At 45.2% G+C, this 27959-nt stretch overlaps 1 protein-coding gene and 1 long non-coding RNA gene across 3 annotated transcripts in view; one reads left to right on the top strand and one right to left on the bottom strand.

Annotated features, from left to right (window-relative positions):
- On the bottom strand, positions 1-25859 carry LOC147113793 (uncharacterized). The gene is made up of 3 exons (XR_015079273.1): positions 25634-25859; positions 24803-24997; positions 1-351 (listed from the first exon to the last, which is right to left on the bottom strand). It is a non-coding gene; the product is annotated as an uncharacterized LOC147113793 (long non-coding RNA).
- Positions 25860-25874: 15 nt separating this feature from the next.
- The window catches only part of LOC147113794 (dedicator of cytokinesis protein 2-like), a 57661-nt gene continuing 55576 nt past the window's right edge, over positions 25875-27959 (top strand). For both annotated transcript variants that reach the window (XM_085995116.1, XM_085995117.1), the window contains exon 1: positions 25875-25995. In XM_085995116.1, the coding sequence (XP_085851242.1) occupies positions 25917-25995 (79 nt within the window). In that variant the 5' untranslated portion in view covers positions 25875-25916. The remainder of the gene's footprint in view (positions 25996-27959) is intronic.

Below are 27959 nucleotides of genomic sequence, written 5' to 3' on the forward strand. Positions count from 1 at the left end.
TATTGCGAGAAGGCGGGATGGAAGGGAGATAGTTAGGATGGAAGGGAGGAGAGAGATAGGGTGTAAGGAAGTAGAGTATCACCATCAAGATCAGTATCCCTTCAGATTCCAGATGACATCATCAGCATGAACAAAAATATTCAATCAAAAAAAATCAAGATTACAAAAAGGATGTTAAAATAAATTAGAACAAAATTTTAGACAAAAGATTTTATTCGTGAGGCTCTCCTAACTTTTATTTAAAATGATCTCTGAAATACAATACAGATGCTGCCTGCTTGTCCATCTGAATCACTGACGGGTTTGAGGCTTGTAGTACAGGACAGATCGTGATCAGGCTCAACAATGTTCCTAAATAAATACAAAGCAGTGCATTAGCCCTGAGCAGTTTCACTTCAGACAGAAACCACAGAATGCTGCGTTATTTATGTCCACAATACAAAGCACAGCACTGAGTGTACATTATGAAAGGGTTTGAAGCTTGTGAAAGACAGTTAAGTATCAGGAACCAGCTACAATACAGTATGGGGACCAGTGAAGCGGAATGAAGCTCTAGCACAGGCTGGTGTCTCATCACCTCTTGTGCTGTCAACAGGCATACCAATCTCTAGTGCTTTTTTAAAAATGTTATATTTTTTTCCTAATTTTTCTCCCTGCTTAAGTGGGTAGCATTCTCGCCCCTGAGTCAGAAGGTTGTAGGTTCAAGCCCCACTCCAGAGACTTGAGCACATAATTTTGGGTGACACTCCAGTGCAGTACTAAGGGAGTGCTGCACTGTTGGAGGAGCTTTCAGGTGAGACATTAAACCGAGGCCCCGTCTGCTCTCTCAGGTGGATGTAAGATATCCCATGTCACTATTCGAAGAAGAGCAGGAGAGTTCTCCCCAATGTCCTGGACAATGTTTAACCCTCAACCAACATCACTAAAAACAGATTATTTGGTGATTACTTCAGTGCAGGACCTTGCTGTGAACGTTTCATACATTACAACAGTGACTACACTTCAAAAGAATTTAATTGATTGTGTAACGCTTTGGTACATCGTTGGGATGTGAAAAGAACAATATTCTTGTAAGTTCTTTCTTATTTTCCTGAAAGCTCTGACTCAGGCTAGGGTACAGTTCCTTTGCATTGATATATTGCCCAAAAGACCATTCTTCATGCATTAGTCTAGACACTGAGGGTTGATTTTACTCCTACCCACCTGGATGAAACCAGGTGGGTGGGCATTTAAAACCACCCAGGTTACTTACTCACCAGAAAGCTGCTAAGATATCGCAGTCTGTGAATTTAACCCGCTCCCCTGAGCAGGCGGAAAGGACATCTGCCCAATGCCAGCAGGCTTCTTCCGAACATATGCATGCCGGGTCCCAGTGACGTCATTGGGACCGGCTTTAATTATAACTCAAGCCTCAGCGAGGAAGCGGTGGGATTTAAATGAGGCCCGGGAGTTAAAATAGCCTGGGCCTTGCTTCTGGACAATAGTTCAGTTTCCAACCAACCCACCCGCCCGCCCAAAACTCACCCGGAATTAAAAACGGGGCCTGAATGTGAAGAGCCTATTTGATCATGGAAGGAACACGTTCGAGCCCGTTCCTGTCTCGACTCAGTGTCCACACATGCTCACTGATTGGATAGTGATCAGAAACAGGAGCCCAAGTTGATTACATTACCTAGTCTAGGAACATGGGAACAGCAGTAGGCCATTCAGTTGCTTGAGCCTGTTCCGCCATTTAATTAGATAATGGGTGATCTGTATCTCAACTCCATCTACCCACCTTGGTTCCGTTACCTTTAATGCCTGGCAAAAATCAATCAATCTCAGTTTTGATTTTTTCAATTGACCCCGAGCCTCAGCTGCTTTATGGAGGGTAGAGTTCCAGATTTCCACTACTCTTTGTGTGAAGGAGTGCTTCCTGACATCACCCCTGACCGGCCTAGCTCTAGTTTTAAGGTTATGTCCCCTTGTTTGGGACTCCCAGAGGAAATAGTTTCTCACTATCTACCCTATTGAATCCTTTAATCATCTTAAACACCTCAATTAATTCACCCCTTAATCTTCTATATTCAAGGGAATACAAGCCTAGTCTAAGCAATCTGCCCTCATAATTTAACCCTCTGAGCCCCGGTATCATTCTGATGAATGTGTGCTGCACCCCCTCCAAGGCCAGTATATCCTTCCTGTGGTGTGGTGCCTCAACATTACAGTAAAAACAACTCAACAGTATAGCACCTCTTGAATCGGTACCTAAATGGGTGGTGGGATGAGACGAATATTAGGCCCCTAAGCCTCCACGTTGAACTCACCTCCTGCCCCCACATGTACAAGCTCACTTTCTTTTTTTTTATTCTTGGGAAGTGGGCATCGCCGGCAAGGTTGGCATTTTTTGACCATCCCTAGCTGCCCTTGAGAATGTGGTGGTGATCGGCCTTCTTGAACCGCTGCAGTCCCATGTGGTGAAGATGCTCCCACAATGCTGTTAGGTACAGAGTTCCAGGATTTTGACCGAGTGCCAGTGAAGCCTCATGGGATATTTTACACACAAAGACTGAAAAACACCTGAAATGCACTCCGGGGTAGAGTCAGAGAAGAAAACCCTGGAATTATTTAAGAAGCATTTGGATAGTGTGATGGGGAAAAGACCGTAGGGTCTTTCTGGATGATTGAGCTAAGATGGGTCTAATGTCCTTCCTCATCTGTGCCCATGTAATCTTGTGAGATGCAATGATTCATCATTCAATACAGAATTTATCCAGTAAGTGAAGGAGAATGAATATTCATAAGGTACTAAGCACTATTTGCGTGGGTTCCTCTCACTGTCAAAATTCCATATTCAGGAACTTCACATCAAGTAATGTGTTTTCAACTCAAAGTCATGCAAAATCACCTTTTACTTTCATTATTAAACTAATTGGCCTAGAAATTAGGTTTGCCTCCGCCAGGGCTTCTGCGCCCGAAATTTTGCGCCCGCGATAATTGCCACTGCGCCCGCCAAAAATTCAGCTGCCCCGCGCCCAGACGGCTGCGGGCGCTAATGGAGGGTTTCAGCGCCTCACTATGGGCGCTGAATGCAGGTTTGCGGCGCTAATCCCCCGCTGCGGCACCCGATGCGGTGCGGCAGGCTGGGGTACTGCAGGCCTCCTCCTTCTGTTAAGGAGGAGCTGCCTGCAGCCGACTGCTGACCGTAATGCCACGGGCGAGGCGGCCGCAACTGAATTTGGGCGTCTGGCCGCGTTACCACGGCAACCGGGACGCTGCGCACACCGATGACGTCATCGGTGCCGGCGCAGCGCTACCGGCTAACGCCGATGGTAGGGCCCAACGCAATTTCGATCGCGGCTATAATTCCGGCACAAGGCCCTCTAACGCCTCTAATTGGGCGCTAACCCCACCGAATTTCTGGGCCATTATGTTCTACTTAGGACTATTATAAATTCAGAAGGTGGCTTAAAATCTTCTGCAGAGAGACATAGAAAGATTAAGTGAGTAGGCAAAACTGTGGCAGATGGAGTTCAATGTGGGGAAGGAAGTGTGAGGTCATCCACTTTGGATTCAAGAAAGACAAATCAGAGTAAGTTCTTAATGGCAAGAGATTAGAAACCTTGGAAGAACAAATGGATTTGAGTTTCCAGGTTCACTAATCACTAAAAGCTAGCACATAAGTACTATAAGGAAGCAGGGTGGATGGTTGAACTACATTTTAGAAAGCAAACATGGGATTAATAAGTTTTGTATGATACAACATTAAATTAGAATAAGTTTCGGTTGATGTAGTCTGAAACCAGTTTGATCACATTGTATGGGCTACTGACCATTTGATCACAACTTGAGGGCTATTGATCAAGGGAAGTAAGGGCAGATGGTAAGATTATGATCTTTACACAATCTTCTTCTTCTTCTTCTTAGGCAGTCCCTCGAAACCGAGGATGACTTGCTTCCACATTAAAAATGAGTTCGCAGGTGACCGATGAGTCCAATGCGGGACCTACAGTCTCTGTCACAGGTGGGGCAGACGGTGGTTGAAGAGGCGGGTGGGTGGGGTGCTTGGGTTAACGTGTGCTCCTTGCGCTGCCTGCGCTTGGCTTCCGCTTGCTCCCGGCGAAGAGACTCGAGATGTTCGGCACCTTCCCGGATGCTTCTCCTCCACTTTGTGCGGTCTTGGGCCAGGGATTCCCAGGTGTCAGTGGGAATGTTACATTTTTTCAATGAGGCTTTGAAGGTGTCCTTGAAGCGTTTCCTCTGCCCACCTGGGGCTCTCTTGCCATGCCGGAGCTCCGAGTAGAGCGCTTGTTTTGGGAGTCTCGTATCGGGCATGCAGACAATATGACCCGTCCATCGGAGCTGATTGAGCGTGGTCAAAGCTTCGATGCTGGAGATGTTGGCCTGAGCGAGAACACTGACGGTGCGCCTATCCTGCCAATGGATTTGCAGGATCTTGCGGAGGCAGTGTTGGTGGTACCTCTCCAGTGCTTTGAGGTGCCTGCTGTACATGGTCCATGTCTCTGAGGCATACAGCAGGGCGGGTATCACTGCTGCTCTGTAGACACAATCTAAAGGCGAGTTGCATATTAATTAAGTGGGTGTGCATACAAAGTAAAGTGAACAATACAAGACGTGATCATGGAGTTGCTGAACCTGAGCCATTGGGTGAACAATTGACTGGGCAGAAAGGGAGACAGGATATAAACTGGGACAAAGATAGGAGTTGTAGTGTATGTACCTTGAAGAAGGAACTATATTCTGCAGCCCCTGTATACTGCAGTACCAGTAGTGACCACCCCTGTATATAAGCCTGTGTAGTAACTTTGTATAGTAGTTCCAGTTTTGTCTCCATTCAGTAAACACCTGTTATAACCAACTTCTGCAGTCCATGTCTCAATTACATACGGACGTTACATTGGTGACGAACGGATCCGAACTTACCTACAGTTCTGCACCACCTCACGGGGATCCATCCCTGAAGCGAAGTTGTTAGAGGTCGAGGCCAGAAGGAAGAAATCCAAAAAAAGAAAAAAAAACAAACAGAAGAAACGGGCGTCGACCGTGGGCAACCGCCCTCTGATTCATCCAATTCGAAGATTTGCAGGAGAGGCTGTCGAGAGCTCGGCTTCGTTCTCCAGTCTATGGTGTTCCAGCTAATCGGGCTGGTGGCAGGTAGTACACTGATCCTTCCTGGGCTGCGGCGGGCTAGAGCTCGATCGGGTGGCTTTTCAACGGGGCCGAGCAGCGTTGTCGGGAAGAGGAGAGAGAGAGAGAGGGTGGAGCACACAGGGCGCGGCCGGTGCTACGAAGCCGGGCAGTGTACAGACCCGAGAAGAGGGAGGAAAGTGTCCCACAGGGTCTGCTCTGACGACGGGAACAGTAATTAAAATTAAAGAAATTAGAAGCGCAGAAAGCCGCGAGGAGCTGCAGTTTGCCACAGGGACCGCGGAGAGCCGCGTTGGCAGCAGTGCGAGGGGAAGTGCGCGAAGACCATAGGGCGTCGCCATCAAGGCATAAAAACGCCAGCAACAGCGCTGGCAGCAGCGGAAAAGACAGAAAGCGCGGGAGGCGCCATCTTAATCCAGCGGGGAAGAAGGCAAAGCGCGGGAGGCACCATCTTAGATCTCCAAGATGCCGAAGACTGGCAATATCACTGCCTTCGATAATGCAATAGAAGACTGGACCACGTATGTGGAAAGAGTCGAAGTATATTGCAAGGCAAATGAAGTAGCCGATGAGAAAAAGGCATCGGTACTACTAAACTTAATGGGCGCAAGAACGTACTGCCTATTGCGGAACCTGATCACTCCAGTCAAACTGATGGAGAAGAGTTTTAACGAAATTGTTGATATCCTACAGGAACACCTAAATCCTACACCGCTGCTGATAGCAGAAAAATTAAAATTCCACAAGAGAAATCAGCATAAAGATGAGAGCAATGCTGATTACCTTACGGAACTACGCAAGCTATCAAAACACTGCCAGTTCGGAGCAGGACTGGCAGATACCCTACGGGACAAATTTGTCTGTGGACTCCTGAGTGAAGGAACCCAGAAGAGGTTACTCTCAGAGAAAGAGCTGCCGCTAGATAAGGCTTTCAGCGTGGCAGTATCGTACGAAGCAGCAGCAAGGGGAGCTGCGGAAATACAGCAAAAGCCACAGGAATACGGCACCCATGAAATGACACGGGGATTTGAAAAATGTTATCGCTGCAGCAGAACAACCCATGACCAGAAGGACTGCTGGTCCAAGGACAAAACATGCAGGCAATGCGGAAAGATGGGACACATTGCACGAGTTTGCAGGTCCGGGAAGAAGACTAACGACAACAAAAAGACTACTAAGGAAAAGTACAGGAAAGTACAAAAGATGACGGACAGTAGTTCCGAAGACCAGAAGAGCGATAGTGAATCCGGGAAAAAGAGACTAAGCTGTCTCAAACTACACAATGTAATCACAAAAGAGGATCACCGAACCATTTGGGTCACCCTCACGATAGCAGGGTCCCAAGTCAAAATGGAATTGGATACAGGATCAGCCCTGACTGTCATGAATCGACGAGACTACGAGCAGCTATTCTCACACATACCCTTGAAAGACACATCCATTGTCTTGAAGACATATACGGGGCAGAAAGTATACCCCAGAGGGAAAATAAGGGTGCCTGTCGAATACAATGGCAAGGAAATACAGAAATTGTATCTGTACATACTGCAAGATGGTGGACCACCGTTATTGGGACATGAATGGATCAGAAAGATAAGTTTAGACTGGCACTCCATTCAGGCACTGACTGTGGCTGGTAAAAAGGATGACGACGTCACATCTGGACGATTGTCAAAAATCTTGGCTAACGCTAAAGAGGTATTTCAACAAGAACTGGGAACTCTTAAAGGCGTAACTGCCTCGATAAAAATAGAAGAGAATGCAATTCCCAAGTTTTTCAAAGCAAGACCGGTACCGTATGCAATTCGCCCAGCCGTCGAGGCAGAGCTGGAGAATCTGGAGAATGCAGGCGTGTTAACTAAGGTAGACTGGAGCGAGTGGGCGACACCCATCGTTCCTGTCATGAAGAAAACGTTAAACAATAAGTCTGAGGAGCCAAGGAAGGTTCGCATCTGTGGGGACTTCAAGGTGACCCAGTCCTTCACACAGTACAGTATCCTCTTCCAAGGATAGAAGATATTTTCACCTCACTATCTGGAGGGAAACGTTTTACAAAAATTGACCTAGCGCAAGCATATTTGCAGATGGAGGTTGAAGAATCCTCCAGGAAATATCTCACGATAAACACTCACAAAGGTCTTTACCAGTATAATCGACTGGTATTCGGAGTTGCATCAGCTCCGGCTATATGGCAAAGAGCGATGGAACAAGTCCTGCAAGGGATTCCAGGGACTCAGTGTTACTTGGACGACATCCTAGTGACAGGTGAAAATGACAGTGAACACCTTGCCAACCTAGAGCAGGTGCTCACTAGACTAAGAGAACATGGGCTACGAGCCAATCGCCCCAAGTGCGAGTTTTTTAAGAAACAAATATCGTATTGTGGCCACGTGATTGATGAAGAGGGGTTACATAAATCCCCTGACAACATTGAAGCGGTAGTTAAGGCTCCAGCGCCTGAAAATGTGTCGCAACTGAGGTAATTCCTCGGATTGGTGAATTACTACCATAAGTTTTTGCCGAATTTGTCCACAATTCTGCACCCACTGAACGCCCTGCTACAAACTGGAGTAGCATGGAAATGGAGCGATGAATGTAAGCGGGCCTTTCAGAAGTGTAAAGGCCTGATCACTTCAAGAGAAGTATTGGCTCACTACAACCCATCACTACCGATAAGACTGGCGTGTGATGCGTCTCCCTACGGCGTTGGAGCGGTACTGTCACATAAATCCCTTGATGGTTCAGAGAGGCCGATAGCTTTTGCGTCAAGCTCGTTAACTGCAGCCGAGCGTAACTATGCCCAGATTGACAGAGAGGCCCTCAGCCTGGTGTGGGGGGTGAAGAAGTTCAATCACTACCTGCACGGACAGAAATTTACTCTACTAACTAATCATCAACCTCTTGTCTCCATTTTCAACCCTAAGAAGGGCATCCCGATAATGACAGCACAACGGCTACAAAGGTGGTCCCTTTCCCTAGGGGCACACCAATATGACATCGAGTACAAAGGAACTAAACAGCATGGGAATGCTGATGGATTGTCGCACCTACCGTTGCCGACGGTGGAAGAAGCACCTGCAGTGGATCCTGTGGAGATATTCCACTCGACCATAGTCGAATGTCTACCTGTGACGAATGCAAACATAGAAAAGGAAACACGAAATGACCCGACACTCTCCAGGGTCTATGATTTAACGGTGAAGGGATGGCCAGCACATGGCGAACCACTGTTGAGAAGAGAACAGCTGTCAGTGTGCCGAGGAACCTTGATGTGTGGATCCAGAGTAGTAATTCCACCCAAATTGAAGGATAGAGTGCTCAATGAGCTTCATGAGGGTCATCTGGGAGGGGTAAAAATGAAGAACTTAGCCAGAGCGTTTGTGTGGTGGCCGGGAATCGATAGAGAAATCGAAGAGATGACCAAGAGCTGTACAGGATGCCAGAAGGTCCAAAACGCCCCACCACAAGCCCCTCTACATCCATGGGAGTGGCCCTCATCTCCATGACAAAGGGTACACATTGATTTTGCTGGTCCATTTATGGACTCGATGTTTTTAATTGCGGTGGATGCACATTCAAAGTGGCCAGAGGTAATAAAAATGTCCTCAACCACCACAGAAAAAACTATCACAGTCTTACGAACCATATTCGCCAGAAATGGGCTGCCTGAACAGATTTGCTCCGACAATGGGCCACAGTTTGTGTCTGAAGAGTTCCGGAGGTTCTTAAAGAACAATGGTGTTAAGCATTACACATCCGCCCCATATCATCCAGCCACCAATGGATTGGCTGAGAGGTTCGTTCAAACATTCAAGAAGGCTATCAAGGCAATGTGTAATGAAGACATACCCCTACAACACAAGGTGGATAACTTCTTGTTTGCCTACCGGAATGCGACACATGCGGTTACCAACCAAACTCCAGCCATGATGTTCTTCAATCGAAGACTAAGATGCTGCTTGGATTTGGTTAAGCCAAACATCAGAAGAAATGTGGAGAACAGGCAGTTTCAGAATATGAATGAAAGGCCAACCAGGAGTTTCAAGATAGGTCAACCAGTTTTAGCCTGGGACTACCGCACAGAGAAATGGCAGCCAGGAACGATCTGCACATGGCAAGGACCTCTAATGTATACCGTGGACGTTGGAGAGAGCATTGTAAGACGCCATGCTGACCAGATTCTAGAGTCACTGGAAAACGTCAAATCTACACCACGATCCTATACACCTGGTGATGAAACCGAAGTACCAATTGCATCTACCTCAGAATCGGTGATATTGGAAGCAGACGAACCAAACAACGACGTTGATCCCGAATCAACTTTGCCAGAAGAACCTGATACCCCAAAGAGGCGTATCCGGACAGAATCAGGAAGCCTCCTCAAAGACTGAATTTATAATTGATTAACTTCAGCTAATGTATATAGCAACTGTAATTGTAAATATGTTATTTAATTATTAATCGAATGTTATGTACTGTTTAGCTAAAAGGGGAGGAATTGTAGTGTATGTACCTTGAAGAAGGAACTATATTCTGCAGCCCCTGTATACTGCAGTACCAGTAGTGACCACCCCTGTATATAAGCCTGTGAAGTAACTTTGTATAGTAGTTCCAGTTTTGTCTCCATTCAGTAAACACCTGTTATAACCAACTTCTGCAGTCCGTGTCTCAATTACACATGGACGTTACAGGAGTCATTGTACAGAATCGCACACCAGGAAGAGGCAGAGTTTCTAGTTCTACCCAGAGGAGTGGGAAATACCATTTTGCTTAGTCCTCTGTACTATTGTGAAAGTGATTGTATTTACTTTACTTATTCCATCATCCAGTAAAGTCAACACATAACCAATATTACCTCGAATGCTTACAGTACGAAAATTAATCAAGAAGGCTAATGGAATGTTGGCTTTTATCTCAAATGGACCAAATTACAAAGGGGAGGACATCATGCTTCGGTTGTACAGTGCCTTAGCCAGACCCCATCTGGAGTATTGCATTCAGTTCAAGGCATAGCACCTCAGGAAGGATCTTCTTCTTCTTAGGCAGTCCCGCGGTGGGGCAGACGGTGGTTGAAGGGGTGGGTGGGTGGGGCGCTTGGGTTGATGTGCGCTCCTTCCACTGCTTGCGCTTGGCTTCCGCTTGCTCCCGGCGAAGAGACTTGAGGTGTTCGGTGCCTTCCCGGATGCTTCTCCTCCACTTTGTGCGGTCTTGAGCCAGGGATTCCCAGGTGTCAGTGGGGATGTTGCACTTTTTCAAGGAGGCTTTGAGGGTGTCCTTGAAGCGTTTCCTCTGCCCACCTGGGATATATTGGCCTTGGAGTGGGTAGAGCACAGGTTCACCAGAATGGTACCAGGGCTTAAAGGATTAAATTATGAGGGCAGGTTGCATAAATTTGGCTTTTATGCCCTTGAGTTTAGAAGATTGAAGGATGATCCAAGTGAGGTGTTTAAAAGGATTCGATGGAGTAGATACAGAGAAGCACTTTCCTCTGGTGAGGGAATCCAGAACTGGGGGCACAATCTGAAAGTTAGAGCTAGGCCATTCAGGAGTGAAATCAGGGAGCACTTTTTCACACAAAGGGTAGAGAAAATCTGGAACTCTCATCCCCAAAAGGCTGTGGATGCTGGGGTCAATAGGAGCTTTCAAGACTGAGATCGATAGATTTTTAATGGGTAACAGTATCAAGGGATATGGAGCAAAGCCAGGTAAATGGAGTTGAGGTTCAGATTGGCCATGATCTAATTAAATGGCGGAACAGGATTGAGGGGCTGAATCATCGCCTCCTGTTCCTATGTTCCTATTCACTCCCATATATTTTAATAAATTGTCACTGGAAATAGTTTAAATTTGTTGTTCCTTGACTTTTTACTTCTCTCCCTATTAACAAAGATATATTTCCACACCAGCATCATTGCCCCTACACATACAGCCAACTCATTCTGTGATTCAATTCACTCCCTGCACTATTAATAAAAAAAAATCGATATTTGCACTGATAAATTGTGGAATAAATATAAATTTAAACCAGGCCTGAAGACAAACTATTATACAAAAAAAGTATTTTTGGAACATGTACTGGGGGATGAGTAGAATTGGGAATTAATCTGTGTCTCAGTGAAAAGACAACAAAACACCTCACCTGTTCCTAATGTTCCTATTGAACCATAGCCCAGGAAGATGACTTCAAGAGAGGAAAGGAATAAGATTGGGTCAGAAATTTATAAAATTAGAGACATACAACCAAACTGGCAAAAGAAAAAGAAATCTCACAATGAAATATTTACCCCAGTGAGTTGGATCACAGATAGAGCTGATTTGATAGATCTTTTCATTGCTAACTGCCGACGTGACATCAGCCGTCTCCATTTCTCTGCTCCCCTCACTCACTCCAACCTACCTCCCTCTGAACTTGCAGCACTCCGTTCTCTCCGATCCAATCCTAACATTATCATTAAACCTGCTGATAAGGGTGGTGCTGTTGTTGTTTGGCGAACCGACCTCTACCGTGCGGAAGCTGAACACCAACTCTCCAACACCTCCTCCTACCTCCGCCTGGACCATGACCCCACTAGCAAACATCAAGCCATTGTTTCCAAGTGTGTCACTGACCTCATCTCCTCTGGAGATCTTCCCTCCATGGCCGCCAACCTCATAGTCCCCCAATCCCGCACAGCCCGCTTCTACCTCCTTCCCAAGATCCACAAACACGACTGCCCTGGTAGACCCATCGTTTCAGCCTGTTCTTGCCCTACGGAACTTATCTCTTCCTATCTCGACTCTATTTTTTCTCCCCTTGTCCAGTCTCTTCCCACCTACATTCGCGACTCTTCCGACGCCCTCCGTCACTTTAACAGTTTCCAGTTTCCTGGCTCCAACCATCTCCTTTTCACTATGGATGTCCAATCCCTCTACACCTCCATCCCCCTCCAGGACGGCCTTCGGGCACTCTGTTTCTTCCTTGAACAGAGGCCCAACCAGTCCCCATCCACCACCACCCTCCTCCGCCTGGCTGAACTTGTTCTCACATTGAACAACTTCTCCTTTGACTCCACTCACTGCCTCCAAATTAAAGGTGTTGCTATGGGAACCCGCATGAGCCCTAGCTATGCCTGCCTGTTCATGGGATATGTGGAACATTCTTTGTTTCAGTCCTACTCAGGTCCCCTCCCTCACCTCTTTTTCCGGTACACCGATGATTGTATTGGTGCCGTTTCCTGCTCTCGCCCTGAACTAGATAAGTTCATTCACTTTACTTCCAATTTACACCCTTCCCTCACCTTCACATGGTCCATCTCTGACCCTTCCCTTCCCTTCCTTGACTTCTCCGTCTCCATTTCTGGCGATCGGCTTTCAACAAACATCCACTACAAGCCCACCGACTCCCACAGCTACCTGGACTACACTTCCTCCCACCCCACTTCCTGTAAGGACTCTATTCCATTCTCCCAGTTTCTCCGTCTCTGCCACATCTGTTCTGACGATGCCACCTTCCATACTAGTGCTTCCGACATGTCTTCCTTTTTCCTCAACCGAGGATTCCCCTCTACCGTGGTTGACACGGCCCTTGACCGTGTCCGTTCTATTTCCCGCACTTCTGCTCTCACCCCTTCCCCCCGCTCCCAGAACCACGATAGGGTTCCCCTTGTCATCACCTTTCACCCCACCAGCCTCCACATTCAACGGATCATCCGCCGCCATTTCCGCCACCTCCAACGTGATCCCACCACCAAACACATCTTCCCCTCACCTCCCCTTTCAGCATTCCGAAGGGACCGCTCCCTCCACGACATCCTGGTCCACTCCTCAATCACGCCCAACAGCCCTTCTCCTTCACCTGGCACCTTCCCGTGCAAGCGCAGGAGATGCAACACATGCAGTTTTACCTCCTCTCTTCCCACTGTCCAGGGCCCCAAACACCCCTTCCAGGTGAAATAGCGATTTACTTGTACTTCTTGCAATTTAATATACTGTATTTGCTGCTCACGATGTGGTCTCCGCTACATTGGGGAGACCAAACGCAGATTGGGCGACCGCTTTGCGGAACACCTCCGTTCAGTCCGTACGGTTGACCCTGAGCTTCCGGTCGCCTGTCACTTTAATTCACCGCTTCACTCCCACTCTGATCTCTCTGTCCTCGGGCTATTGCATTGTTCCAATGAAGCTCAACATAAGCTCGAGGAACAGCACCTCATCTTTCGATTGGGCACTTTGCAGCCTGCCGGACTGAGTTCAACAATTTCAGATAATTATCCCTGCCCCTATTTTTCATGCAGTATGATTTTTGCCATTCCCATTTGCAACATTTTATCTTTCCTGCCTCTTACAAAAGTACAGGGTGTTCTTTCAATTCCTTCCTCCCCTCCTAACCCCCCGCCCCCCCCCCCCCGCCCTCCCCATCTTTGCACCTGATTAATATCTGTTACATCTCCAGCTTTTTCCAGTTCTGATGAAGGGTCCCAGACCTGAAACATTAACTCTGTCTCTCTCTCCACGGATGCTGCCTGGCCTGCTGAGTATTTCCAGCATTTTCTGTTGATATTTCAGATTTCCAGCATCCGCGGTATTTTGCTATTATATTGATAGATCACCTTATTGAGGTGTAATTAACCTTTAAGACTGCAGCTCTCCTAATACATACATGTGCAGCTTAAATCACGAAGGGTGTAGTGATACTTTCTGATGAACAAGATCTAGGAATAGATTATAAATATTCAGAAGATGTGCATCGCCTTGGTAACAAAACTCAATTCCCCGTTTCTACATTTTTACTGTCTGTTTAATTTTGATTCATCAGTACATTTGCACGAGTGCAAAGTGACATTCGATACACAAGGACATTCTGAAATGTGGGAGGCAGCTCAACAGTTTGGCTGTACTAACACCAAGAGATGGGAGACCATGTCAAAGAGTTTGTCTCACACTGCTTGGGTGTAACACAGGAAGCGCGATACCAGCAATCTAGTGTGAACCCAGGATTAGAATTTTAACAGTACGCGTGATCGGATGTTCTTGCTGAGTTGGCTACTAAAATTAGTCACATGTCAGAACTATTAGCAGATAAAACTACAGATGAATAGTGGGAGGTGTTCAAAGAAGTATTTGACGGAATACAAGACCTGTACCTACCCCTAAGTGGGCAAGAGCTCTACTTGTGTAATTAAACAACCTTGGTCAATAAGAGAAGTGAGAGACAGAGTATAAAACTAAAATAAAGGGCTTATACAAATGCAAAGAACAAAGAATGTAAATGGTTAAATTATAAGGACAGGTTGCATAGACTAGGCTTGTATTCCCTTGAGTATAGAAGGCATAGAAGTGGGGTAACAAGGGTCCAGTGAGAATGAGGAACTTAAAGAAATTAGTATTAGTAAAGGAATAGTACTAGAGAAATTAATGGGTCTAAAAGCCAAAAAATCCCCATGACCTGATGGCTTACATCCTAGGGTTTTAAAAGAGCTGGCTACAGATATAATGGATGCATTGGTTTTGATCTTCCAGCATTCCCTAGATTCTAGAATGATCCCTGCGGATTGGAAGGGAGAAAATGTAACCTCGCTATTCAAGAAAGGAGAGAGAAAATAGGTAACTATAGACCAGTTAGCCTGACATCAGTGGTAGGGAAAATGCTAGAATCTATTATTAGGGACTGGTAACAGGACACTTAGAAAATTATAATATGATTGGGCTGAGTCAACACGGATTTATGAAAGGGAAATCATGTTCGACAACTCTGTTAGAGTTTTTTGAGGTTGTAACTAGCAGGGTAGATAAGGGGGGACCAGTGGATATAGTGTATTTGGATTTTCAGAAAGCATTCGATAAGGTGCCACACAAGAGGTTATTAAACAAAATTAGGGCTCATGGAATTGGAGGTAATATATTAGCATGGATTGAGGATTGGTTAACGGACAGAAAACAGAGAGTAGGAATAAATGTGTCATTTTTGAGTTGGCAGGCTGTATCTAGTGGGGTACCTCAAGGATCAGTGCTTGGGCCTCAGCTATTTATAATCACATGACTTAGATGAGGGGGCCGAGTGTAATGTATCCAAGTTTGCTGATGATACAAAGCTAAGTGGGAGAGTAAGTTGTAAGGAGGATGCAAAGAGCCTGCAAAGGATATAGACAGGTTACGTGAGTGGGTAAGAACATGGCAGATGGAATGTAACGTGAAGAAATGTGAAGTTATCCACTTTGGTAGGAAAAATAGAAAAGCAGAATATTTTGTAAATGGTGAGAGATTGGGAAATGTTGGTATTCAGTGGGACCTGCGTGTCCTTGTACACGAATCACTGAAAGTTAAAATGTAGGTACAGCAAGCAATTAGAAAGGCAAGTGGTATGTTAGTCTTTATTACAAATGGATTGGAGTATAAGAGTAAAGGGCCCAGAAATTTGGTGGGCTGCGCCACCAGTTAGCGCCTAAAGAGGGCACTCAGTGGCTTTAGCGCCACTGGCCACGCCTCCCGCGATATTTAGCTGGGGCGCTAATGGCGGCATTAGCCTGTTGCGCTGCGCCGCCACCGATGATGTCATCGGTGTGCGCAGCGCCCCGCTACCGCCCGATCCGATATTCGGTTGCGCCCGCCTCTGTAGCGCCGTTCGCAAATCGCGCCCGGTTCACGGGGCCTACCTGTGGCAGCAGTGGCGCAAATTAAGGTGGAGGTGCGGGGCGGCTGTTTTTTCGGCGGCGGCCTGCCAGCACCTCCGTCCCCGGCCTCCTGATCTCCCCCCGCAGCAGTGCCGGCTGTTTTCCGAGAGCCTGGCACTTCTCCTCGGTGCCGGGCTCTTTTGCCGGCACTCGCAATCTCTGATCGCGCTGGTGCAGGCCCCCCCCCTTTAAGAATGGGAGGAAGGCCTGCAGTACCGCAGCGCGCCATGCCGCAGCGTGTGGCGCTGCGGCACAATGCGCTGCGATATTCAGTTTCAGCGCCCTAAGAGGGACGCGGAGTGCCTCGAGCCTCGCCCCGTGTCCCTCTTGGGGCGTTTAAGCTGAATTTTCGGCGGTCGCAACTGCTCCGATCGCTGCACTAATTCTGGCGCCCAGGCGAGCTTGGCGCCCCGTTTGCGGCTCCACCGAATTTCTCCCCCAAGAAGTCTTACTGCAATTACATAGCGCCTTGTTGAGACCACACCTGGAGTACTGTGTACAGTTTTGGTCTCCTTACCTAAGGAAGGATATACTTGCCTTAGAGGGAGTGCAACACAGATTCACCAGTCTGATTCCTGGGGTGGGGAGATTGTCCTATGAGGAGAGATTGAGGAGACTAGGCCTATATTGCCTAGAGTTTAGAAGAATGAGAGATATTGAAACATATAAAATTCTTACAGGGCTTGACAGGGTGGATGCTGGGAGACATTTCCCATGGCTGGGGTGTCTAGAACCAGGGGTCACAGTCTCAGAATAAGGGGTTGGTCATTTAAGACTGAGATGAGGAGAAATTTCTTCACTCAAAGGGTTGTGAATCTTTGGAATTCTCAACCCCAGAGGGCAGTGGATGCTCAGTCGTTGAGTATGTTCAAGACAGAGATTGATAGATTTTTGGATATTAATGGAATCAAGGGATACGGGGATAGTGCGGGAAAGTGGAGATGAGGTAGAAGATCAGCCATGATCTTATTGAATGATGGAGTAGGCTCGAAGGGCCGAATGGCCTACTCCTGCTTCTATTTCTTATGTTCTTATGTACCAGAGGAACATAAACCCTCAAGTGTCTCACTGTAGTTTGGCTCAGTGGGCAGCACTCACACCTCTGAGTCAGAAGATTGTAGATTCAAACCCCACTCCAGGGGCTTGAGCATGTGACCCAGGCTGACATTCCACTGCAGTACTGAGGGAGAGCCACGCTACTGGAGGTGCCATCTTTGGATGAGATGTTAAACTGACACCTGTCGGGCTTCTCAGGTGGATGTAAATGATCCCATGGCACTATTCAAAGAAGAGCAGGGATGTTTTCCTTGTGCCCTGGCCAATATTTATCCCTCAACCAATACTGAAAACAGATGATCCAGTCATGATCTCAGTGCTGTTTGAGAGAGCTTGCTGTGCGCAAATTGGCTGCCGCATTTCCGACATTACAACAGTGACTACACTTCAAATGTACTTTATTACTGGAAAGCGCTTTGGGACATCCTGAGGTCGATAAAGGTGCTATATAAATGCAAGCCTCTTTCTTTATAATAATTTCATAGAATCATAGAATGATACAGCACAGAAGGAGGCCATTTGGTCCATTGTGCCTGTGCTGGGTCTTTGGTAGAGCTATCCAATTAAACCCATTCCCCTGCTCAATCCCCAATGTTGTCCCTAATTTCCCAAGTAAGTATCCAATTCTCTTTTGAATGTTACTACTTGAAAAGGAAAAATGTGCAGGGCTCTGGTGAAACGGCAGGGGTGTGCGGCTAATTGGACAGCTCTTTCAAAGAGCTGACACAGGCACGATGAGCTAAATGGCCTCCTTCAGTGCTGTAAGATTCGATCAATTTGGCATCGTCAAAGAGGACAGAGTGGGGAATGGTGGTGATTTAGAGTGCAGTACCCTGAATCTATCCCATGCTGCACCTAACCTGGGTGTACTTGTGGCTAATGAATGTAAAAAGACACAGAAAGCTGTTCCATTCACCTTCACAAGCATCCCTTATCATCAGAGAACAGAGAAAGAGAGATAACTGGAGGGGGAAGAAAATTGTATTTTACATGGCTGTAACTAGGAATTGAGAATTCTGGTAGAAACGCATTATTCAAACAGACAGGCATTCTGAACAGTTCTCAATCACATTTCATTTGTCCAAAGTCTTAATCCTTTGTTAACTGTACTATGCTACTCCTAACTTGAATAGGATTGTTTGTGTTGTGAAAGGTTGCAAAGTTTAATCCTTTGCTGTTTTTCTAAACTGGATCCCTGTGTTGATTGTGGATTTGCTTTATTTTACCTAATCCTCTGGTTCAAATGCTCTTTTCCTGCCCAACTACTTTGATCAGTTCTAGCTTGGATTGTCAGACTGGGTTTAAGGAAAGAAGAGGGGACAACAGCTCCTGATAGCAGGCATCAATGCTTTCTTTCTGTTCATAAACGAAAGAACTGGCATTTATATAGCGCCTTCATGACCTCAGGCTGCCCCAAAGTCCTTTACAGCTAATTAAGTACTTTTGAAGCATAGTCACCGTTGTAATGTAGAAAACACAGCAGTCCATTTGCGCACAGCAAGGCCCCACAAACAGCAATGTGATAATAACCAGATCATCTGTTTTTTGTGATATTGCTTGAGGGATAAATGTTGGCCAGGCCACCAGGGATAACTCCCTTGCTTTTCTTCAAAAAGTGCCATGGGATTTTTTACGTCCACCTGAGAGAGCAGACTTCTCTTCCACAAAAAATCACACCTTCGACGGTGCAGCGCTCGCTTAGTACTACACTGAAGTGTCAGCCTACATTATGAGCTGAGGTCTCTGATGGGGCTTGAACCTACAACCTTCTGTCTCAGAGAGGAGAGTTCTGCTACTGAGCCAGGGTGACACTTATGTAAGGAATGAGGCAAAGAGCAGTGGCTCTGTATTTTTTTTGAGTCAATCTCCTGTGAACCAAATCCCAGTCTGATACCCTGTTAAGAATCAATTCCTGCCCCATTCCAGTGGCAGTGTGAATCCTTGTCTCAGTCTAATTTATATCATGTTATAAAAAAAAAACAACTATTAGCACTTTGCCTCTTGTTTAGAAGCTTGATATTTACTGAGCTTCATAGTAACAAGAAGCAAAATTTATAGAGACTTGAAATGTCATCCTAGGTCATCAAAGACAACTATTCTAAATTCAACATGGAGTTCTTTCTTTTTTTCTCTCTCTGGTGGTAGATTGAAAGCATATTGTCCGGCAGCCCTCCCAGCTGTTCATGGTGGATGGCTTGCAGAAACCAAAAAACAACTCCAATCAGAAGCAATGTTTCCTTTAATTTCTTTTGGGTGCGCGGCCATTCAAAATAACGCGCATGCGCGGTTTTCCGATTTAAAAGCCGGTGAGCCGGCTGCACAGCCGCACAGTTTAAAGGGAACATTGATCAGGAGCTTTGTTTTATGAAGTCAGATGATTTTCTCAAGAGTCAGAGAGAGACCTGGAACATACACTGCAGCGGTTAACATCTTGTTTCCATGGCAACACAAAGACCTGATTGCTCTGTGTTGCACTCATTTTTTAAAATGAACTTCAAGCTCTGAACTCCATTTAAAAATATGCTTCTAAAATTTTTCGAATGGTAGTACATAAAGAATCACATAGCATCTGCAGCACAGAAACAGGCCATTTGGCCCAACTGGTGTGTGCTGGTGTTTATGCTCCAAGCCTCCATCCACCCCTCTTCATCTAACCCTATCAGCATATACTTCTTTTCCTTTCTCTCTCATGTGCTTATCTAGCTTCCCCTTAAATGCATTTATGCTGTTCGCCTCAACTACTCCACGTGGTAGCAAGCTCCACATTTTTACCACTCTTTAGGGTAAAGAAGTTTCTCCTGAATTCCCTATTGGATTTAATGGTGACTATCTTATATTTATGGCCCCTAGCTTCTCTACGTCTATCCTATCAAACCCCTTCATAATTTTAAAGACCTAATTTTAAGTTAATTAATTTTACAGTGAGCTCATTGATTCTATTATACTAGAAATTACAAGACAAGTCAGGGGGAGCCTTGTATTTAAACAGAGTTTGCTGGCAGCCTAATTATAAACAAAACAGGAAAAAAGAGCACAGGAAAGAATAAAATAAGGGAGGACATTGATGGCAAGGGAATAAATAAAGTTATAGAACAGGAGTCTGAAAATATGGTTAGACACAAAGTGAGAGGAAATCCTATTAAAAATAAGTTAAACTGTCTGTACAGCAATGCACACAGTGTCCGTAATAAAAGAGGGGAGCTGGAGGCAATCACGCATTGCGAGGAGCCAGACATAGTAAGGATTACTGAGACATGGCTACAAAAAAATCAGGACTGGGAATTAAACATTGCAGGATATAACATATTTAGAAAAGATAGGGAGGGAGAAAGGGGAGGTGGAGTAACTACTTATTAGGGATAACATCATGGCAGTAGAAAAAGGTGACGCAGATATCAGCACGACAAAAATAGAATTCATATGAATAGAGATTGAAGATAATAAAGGATCAATCACACTAATAGGCGTAGTCTATTGACCACCTAATAGTGGAAGGGAGGTGGAGGAAGAAATAGGCAGACAAATTAGGGAAATTAGTAAAAAACATAGAATAATAATCATGGGGGCTTTCAACTACCCCAATATTAATTGGACAGAAGAGGTCGGTAAAGGGATAAGGGAATGAAGTTCCTATAATGTATATAGGACTCCTTTCTAACCCAATATATAAAAAGCCCAACAACGGAAGATTCGCTATTGGATCGAATAATGGGGAATGAATCAGAGCAGATAAGAGAAGTAAAAGTATGGGAACATATAGGCAATAGTGACCATAATATAACACGCTTGAAGCTGGTAATTGAGAAGGACATAAGTATGATGAAAACCAGGTTAATAGATTGGAGAAAAGCTGATCTTGACAGGCTGAGAATAGAACTTGGGGGGAAAAAATGGGCAATAATATTGGCAAACAACGATGTAGAACAGCAATGGGAAACATTTGAAAGTGTTCAACAGAGTGCAGGAAAAATATATTCTGCTAAAAGGAAAGAACAAGCTAAACAAGAATGAGACTCCATGGATGAATAAAGCCATAAGGGAACAATTGAAGGTAAGGAAAGAGGCATACATTAAGTACATAGACAGCAGGGGAATGCATGATAAGGGAGAATATGAAGAGATTAGAAGATAAGTAAAAAAAAAACAATTAGGGAGACAAAGAGGAACTATGAAATTAAATTATCAAGGAACATAAAACAGAATAGTAAAATATTTTATAGGCACATCAATAAAAAAAAGAAGGTTGGGATGGGAATAGGGCCATTAAGGGATAGACAGGATAATACCACAGGTAACGATAGAGAGATGGCAGAAATTTTAAATAATTATTTTGCTTCAGTTTTTATTAGGGAGATCGAACAGGTAGATATGACATTGGATGATGAGGTTAGTAATGAGATAAGTGCATTTAAAATAAAAAAGGGGATATATTAAATAAACTAATCAAACTCAAAGAGGATAAAACCCCTGGTCCGGATGGATTGCATCCACGCATTTTAAAAGAATCTAGGGAAGAGATAGCAGAGCCATTACTATGCATATTTAATAATTTGTTAGAAAAAAGTGTAGTGCCAGAGGACTGGCGGATAGCTAATGTAATACTGATATTCAAGAAGGGAGATAGAACATGTCCAGGGAATTATAGACCAGTCAGCTTAACATTGGTGGTAGGAAACATAATGGAATCCCTACTAAAGGAGAAAATGGAAGAACATCTAGAAACCAAAAATATAATAATGAATAGTCAGCATAGATTTCAAAAGGAAAGTCTTGCTTGACCAACCTTATTGAATTTTTTGAAAAGGTAACCGAAAGTGTAGACAATGGTAATGCAGTAGATGTAATTTATCTGGCTTTTCAAAAGGCCTTCGATAAGGTACCCCATAATAGACTGATGAACAAGGTCAGAGAATGCGGAGTCAGGGGACAAATAGCAGAATGGATTGCTGGCTGGCTTCAGGACAGAAAGCAGAGAGTAGGAGTAAAGGGTAGCTGTTCACAGTGGCAGAAGGTGGGTAGTAGTGTTCCACAAGGATCAGTGCTGGGACCATTGTTGTTCACAATTTACATTAACGATTTAGACTTTGGAATCAAAAACATAATTTCTAAATTTGCGGATGACATCAAATTGGGGGGATAGTCAATACTGAGGAGGACTGCAACAAATTACAGGAGGACATTAATAAACTTGCAGAATGGGCATATAATTGGCAAATGAAGTTCAACACAGGTAAATGTGAAGTGTTACATTTTGGTAGGAAGAATAGGGAGGTCACTTATGACTTAGAGGGTGCGAGTTTAGGTGGGGTCGAGGAACAAAGATCTCGGGGTACAAATACACAAATCAATAAAAGTTGCGACACAGGTTAGCAAGGCCACAAAAAAGGCAAACCAAGCACTAGGGTTTATATCTAGAAGTATAGGATTGAAAAGTAGGGAAGTTATGCTAAACCTGTATCAAACCTTGGTTAGACCACACTTAGAGTACTGCGTACAGTTCTGGTCGCCATATTATAAAAAGGATATAGAGGCACTGGAGAGGGTCAGAGAAGATTTACAAGGATGATACCAGAAATGCGAGGGTATACATATCAGGAAAGGATGAACAGGCTGGGTCTCTTTTCTCTTGAAAAAAGTCTGAGGTGTGATCTAATAGAAGTCTTTATAATTATGAAAGGTTTTGATAGAGTGGATACAGAGAGAATGGGCTTGATTTTCATTGTGCCGTGGAGTCAGGATTGGAGGTGTGCGGGGGGTTAAAATCCCGAAATCGGGAGTCCCGACCCCATCCCGCCCCCAACCCGCCTCCATGCCAGTTTCAAAGGAGAAGGGTACCCGCCCCGCACTGGGACCCGCCTACCCGAGGCGGGAAGGAATTAGTGCCAATTAACTGCCTGTTAACAGGTAGTTAACAGGCAGTTTTTAGCCTGATCCCTATTTTTAAGGTTGAACTGTGGGATTCCCGGCAGCTCCAAACCACGCCAAATTAGAGTCAGGCCGTCGGGTTGAAGGGCTTGGAGGGGTCGAGATGTCGGTGTTCAGGTGAGTGATGTGCATGAGTGCAAAGGTAAGTGTGTTTGGTGTGTCTAAATTGATTAAAGAAGTGTAAATGACCTTTTCTTACCTTTTCAGCCTTCCTTCCTTTGGGTTCCGGTCCCTCATCTCACCGGCACAGAAAGCAGAATGGCTGCGAACTGTCAAAAGTGGCAGCCTGCAGCTTTCTGTGCAGGAGAGATTTCTAACTGAGTCTGTGGAGAAGGACTCAGGTTAGAAGTAAGACTGTCAGTGTTTGACAACTTCAAACAGCTGTGAAACGCTGATATTTCATCTGTCAAAATCTCTTGACAGATGAAATTTCAGTCTGTGACGTCACCTGTTGCCGGGTGGCCCTTAATTGGCCTGCTGAGCCCGCTGGGCGGGCTCAACAAGGTCAATCAAGTTAAAATCACGTGGATTGGCCGCATCTTGATGGAGGCGGGACAACAACCCCGAAAGTTGTTGTCCCGCCTCCAACCCGACTCCTGAATGAAAATCCTGCCCAATCTTTCCACTTGTGGGGAAGAGCATAACTAGAGGCCATCAATATAAGATAGTCACCAAGAAATCCAATAGGGAATTCAGAAGAAACTTCTTTACCCAAAGAGTGGTGAGAATGTGGAACTCGCTACCACAGGGAGTGGTTGAAGTGAATAGTATGGATTCATTTAAGGGGAGGCTAGACAAGCATATGAGGGAGAAGGAAATAGAGTGTTATGCTGATTGATTTAGATGAGGAAAGATGGGAGGAAGCTCGAGTGGAGCATAAACGTCGGCATGGATTGGTTGGGCCGAATGGCCTGTTTCTGTGCCATATATCCTATGTAATCCTTTGTAATGGAATTAGTTAGAAAGGAAGACCATTGAAGCAAACTGTATAAATGGAGTTGAGATCATAAAATGAGTTTCTGGAGCTAGAAGTAGAGTTGCTAACTCTCCCGGATTGTCCGGCAATCTCCAGGAATGAAAGATTAATCTCCTTGACATTGCTGTGAGCAACCTGGAAGAAAAGTCAAAGGGGAATCAAAAATTATATCAGCGATGGGGAAGAAAACCTGTTTGACTGACAGTGAAGAATCATCCAATCGTGTAACAAAGAGTCAGTTCATTTTCCAATTGACGTGGGAAGGCGGTGCGCCCTGAGGATGGACGTGTCGGGCAACCAATGGCATGAGTCTGGGGGTGGGATGGTTGCAGGCTGGAGATCATGTCCAACCAGAGCTGGCAACCCCAGATTGAAAGGATTGATGAATATGCAAAGAAGGTTGGTAGCTGGTGTAGAGATCTATCAGAAATAGACAGGCTGCCTGATTAAAGATAAGATCACAGTGTACCGTTCTGGTCACCACAGTACAAAAAGGATAGTGCGGCTATTGAAAGGATACTGAAGAGAGCAACCAGAGTGATTGAGGGGATTGTATTATGAGGAAGAGATTATGTAAATTGCATATGTTCTCACTGGAAAAGAGAAGTTTGAGAACAGATAACCAGGGTTGGCACTTCAATGCAGAGCAAGCATTGTCTTGTCTCAACCACTCCTATTGTAAAGCGTTCCGTGCACCAACAGACACATTTGTAAGGACATTTTTCCTAATCTCTCTCCTCACTCTCTTAGTGATATTTTAAATCACTTTTGAAGTGCAGTCACTGTTACGTAAGTAAGTAACATTCGCGCCACAAATGTGCCAGGCAATGGCCATCTCCAACAAGCGAGAGTCTAACCACTGCCCCTTGACATTCAACGGCATTACCATCGCCGAATCCCCCACCACTCAAAAAGCTCGACACCATCCAGGACAAAGCAGCCTATTTGATTGACACCCCATCCACCACCTTAAACATTCACTCCCTCCACCACTGGCGCACTGTGGCTGCAGTGTGTACCATCTACAAGATGCGCTGCAGCAACTCACCAAGGCTTCTTCGGCAGCACCTCCCAAACCCGCGACCTCTGCCACCTAGAAGGACAAGGGCAGCAGGCGCATGGGAACACCACCACCTGCAAGTTCCTCTCCAAGTCACACACCATCCTGACTTGGAAATATATCGCCGTTTCTTCATCGTCACTGGGTCAAAATCCTGGAACTCACTCCCTAACAACACTGTTCCTGTGTAGAACAAATAGAATCACTTGAGGTCTAGTATTAATTCGCTGATGGATTAGTTTAATTTCAGATTAATTAGTAATTAATTACTGATTATTATTTATGTATAGCGGATACTTATTTAATGCAAATTGGATCCGTTTACTGCCAGTTTCCTTCACTTACCTTATTTTGCCCAAGAGCAAAGAAATAATACATTTGTACAAGGCAATGGTTAATCTGCAGTTATAATAAGTTTGTAGTATCCCATTATAGAAAGGACATTAAAGCCATAGAAAGCATATAGCGTAGATTCACCAGGATGATGCCAGAGATGGGATACTACAATTCTGAGGAGGCTTGAGATATTAGGACTATTTCCACTGGAGCAGAGAAGGCTAAGAGGAGATTTAAAAGAGGATTCCTCAACCACAGGAAATAGACTTTTGCTATTCACTCTTATCAGTCTTAAAAACCTTGATTAAAAAAGAGTTTAATTGGTTATTTATCGCATTACTGTTTGTGGGACCTTTCTGTGCACAAATTGGATGCCGCATTTTCCTACAGTACAGCAGTGACTACATTTAATTGGCTTTGAAGTGCTTTGGGACATCCTGAGGTTATGAAAGGCGCTATACAAATGTAAGTTCTTTCTTTTACCTTGTGAATAGGACATTTTTCTGCTTCCCACCTTGGCCATCCGGTGGTTCCTCTGCGTGAAATTGCCGATGCAATGCCAGCAAATGCCGAATTACGGGCAGTTCTCTGCTGCGGACTCCTGTCCACTAGGAGCTGGACTGAGACTGACCAAACTCATTTCACATAATTAACCAGCAAAAAGACAGGCTAAGGAAATGTCTCCTTTTGTTTTTAATAACAGAACAAGGTGTTCATCTACCGGGGGAAGGCGTATGAGCGGAGAGAAGATTTTCAAGGACAGTTGATGACCGAGTTTCCAAACTCAGAGAGGATGAACACGACGTCAGCTCCTCCAAGCAACATCAAAAACTCCCCTGGACAGTGTATCCTTTGAGGCTGGTGGTGATATAGGGGGTGTCAACGGCTGGATTACAATCTGCTCCTTACCCTACAGTCGGGTACTTTTGCGGAGAGATGTTCACATGTCCGTTATTGTTCTTTGTTTTTTAAACACTATTGAAATAATTGTTTGGAAGATGTTGGGGTAGATTTTGTGGTCTGAAGCTCCCGGCAAAGGAGCCTCCCCCAAAGGGAGCACCTGATAAAGACAATCTGGCACGGAGGTCAGTGCACTGGATCCACAGCACTGCCGGGATTTCCAGTGATTCCCTTTTAACAAACAGAAAATCAGGAGCTCTGCAAGTTAGACACGCCATCGTCTGCGTGCAATTCTGTTTCCGTTAGCACACTGGAGGACAGCCTTGCAAAATTGACCCTGTATTCTGTTAACAAAATCATCATTATGCAAATACACTCAGGAGAACAGCTCTGAGAGGTCAGCAGGTATATGCACTGCAGTGTGTGGTAACTGACACATATGGATCAGGAAGGTCCCCAGTTCAATCCTCTGGGGTATTACTAACTCAACACATCGCAGTCAGGGCATTAATAGGAGGGCTACATTTGGCACTCAGAGTAAACAGATTGCAGCTTGCTGTGGATATGGAGAAACTGTTTCCACTTATGGGTGAATCCAGAACAAGGGGCTATAAATATAAGATAGCCACTAATAGATCAAATAAAGAATTTTACACAGAGTGCTGAGAATGTGGAACTCGTGGCCACATGGAGTGGCTGAAGCTGAGAGCATTGATGCATTTAAAGGGCAGCTTGATGCATATATGAGGGAGAAGGTAATAAAGCGATTTTGGTGGTTGCAGGGTGGGAAGAGGTAATTAGAGTGGGATAAGACTCGCGAGGAGTATAAACACTGGCATAGACCAGTTGGGCTGAATGGCCTGTTTCTGTGCTCCAGATTCTATGTAATACTCGTTGTGCCAGTCCACTGCAGTTCACGTGGATATACCAGTGAGCTGTGCCAGTGTAATGCCAAAGACCCTTTCCCCCTCCCCTTCCTGGTGAAGAGGAAATAGTAAAGGACTGCAAGACCGTCCAAATCAATGGTATTGAGGTCCCATCAGTTGTCACCCTTGGCAGCCTCATCTCCTGGTCAGCTATGAGATGTTGACCAAGCCAGGATTCAGTGCCCTTCCACTCAAGCAAAGCTGTAGCAAGTGAACACTATTAGGATACAGGAATACCCCAGCTTCTGTACAGTAAGTGAAAGGATCCAGAGCCTATTAAGCTAGACCTCTTGGTCCTACTGTCTATTTTCACTTCCTGTGGGGAGGTGCCAACCTTTCCATTGGGCAACAGCCCACAGTGGGAATGATTGAAATCAGCTGCTTAACCGTGAGGAGAACTGCATGTCATCACTCTGTACGATGTTACGGAGAGCAGCTGTCAGCCAAGACATTGGTTGAGATTGTGGCCCTAACAAAATTACCAGCAACAGCAGACTGAAAGACAAGGAGGTCATTAAGGGGGTAGAATCAGAGAGAGGCTGTAACAAATCAAACAGGAGGAAATTGGTCTCAGCCTTTATAATTGGTTCAATGACTTGTCGCAGTGTTAATTACATGTAAGGGTTGGTCAAAGGTTTCCATTTAGTGCCTGTTAAATTCCAGTTAGTTGTAACTAGTTGAGCACTAACCAGGCTTAACGACTCAGATGAGCTCTGCTATTTTGTGAATTCTGCAATAATAATGACTGTGATGAGCAGTTTTCTGGCACCAACTGTGCAGTTTGGAGAGACAGATCCAGTTCGCTATTTGGCTCAGTTCCCCAGCGGAGCCACGTTGAGCAGCCTGACATCGAGCAAGGCTGTGGTTTCCCCTCTGTTTTCGTGAGGAGGGGGAGGAGACATTAGGATGGAAAAAACAGACCGTGGTTCTCTACCAGTGGTGTTTCCCTCCTAATTATATAGAATGCACATAACAGAAGCAGG

Source organism: Somniosus microcephalus, chromosome 8 (genome assembly GCF_052327205.1).
Source record: "Somniosus microcephalus isolate GS21.2 chromosome 8, FLI_Smic_1.0, whole genome shotgun sequence".
In the NCBI taxonomy this organism is placed as follows: Eukaryota; Metazoa; Chordata; class Chondrichthyes; order Squaliformes; family Somniosidae; genus Somniosus; species Somniosus microcephalus.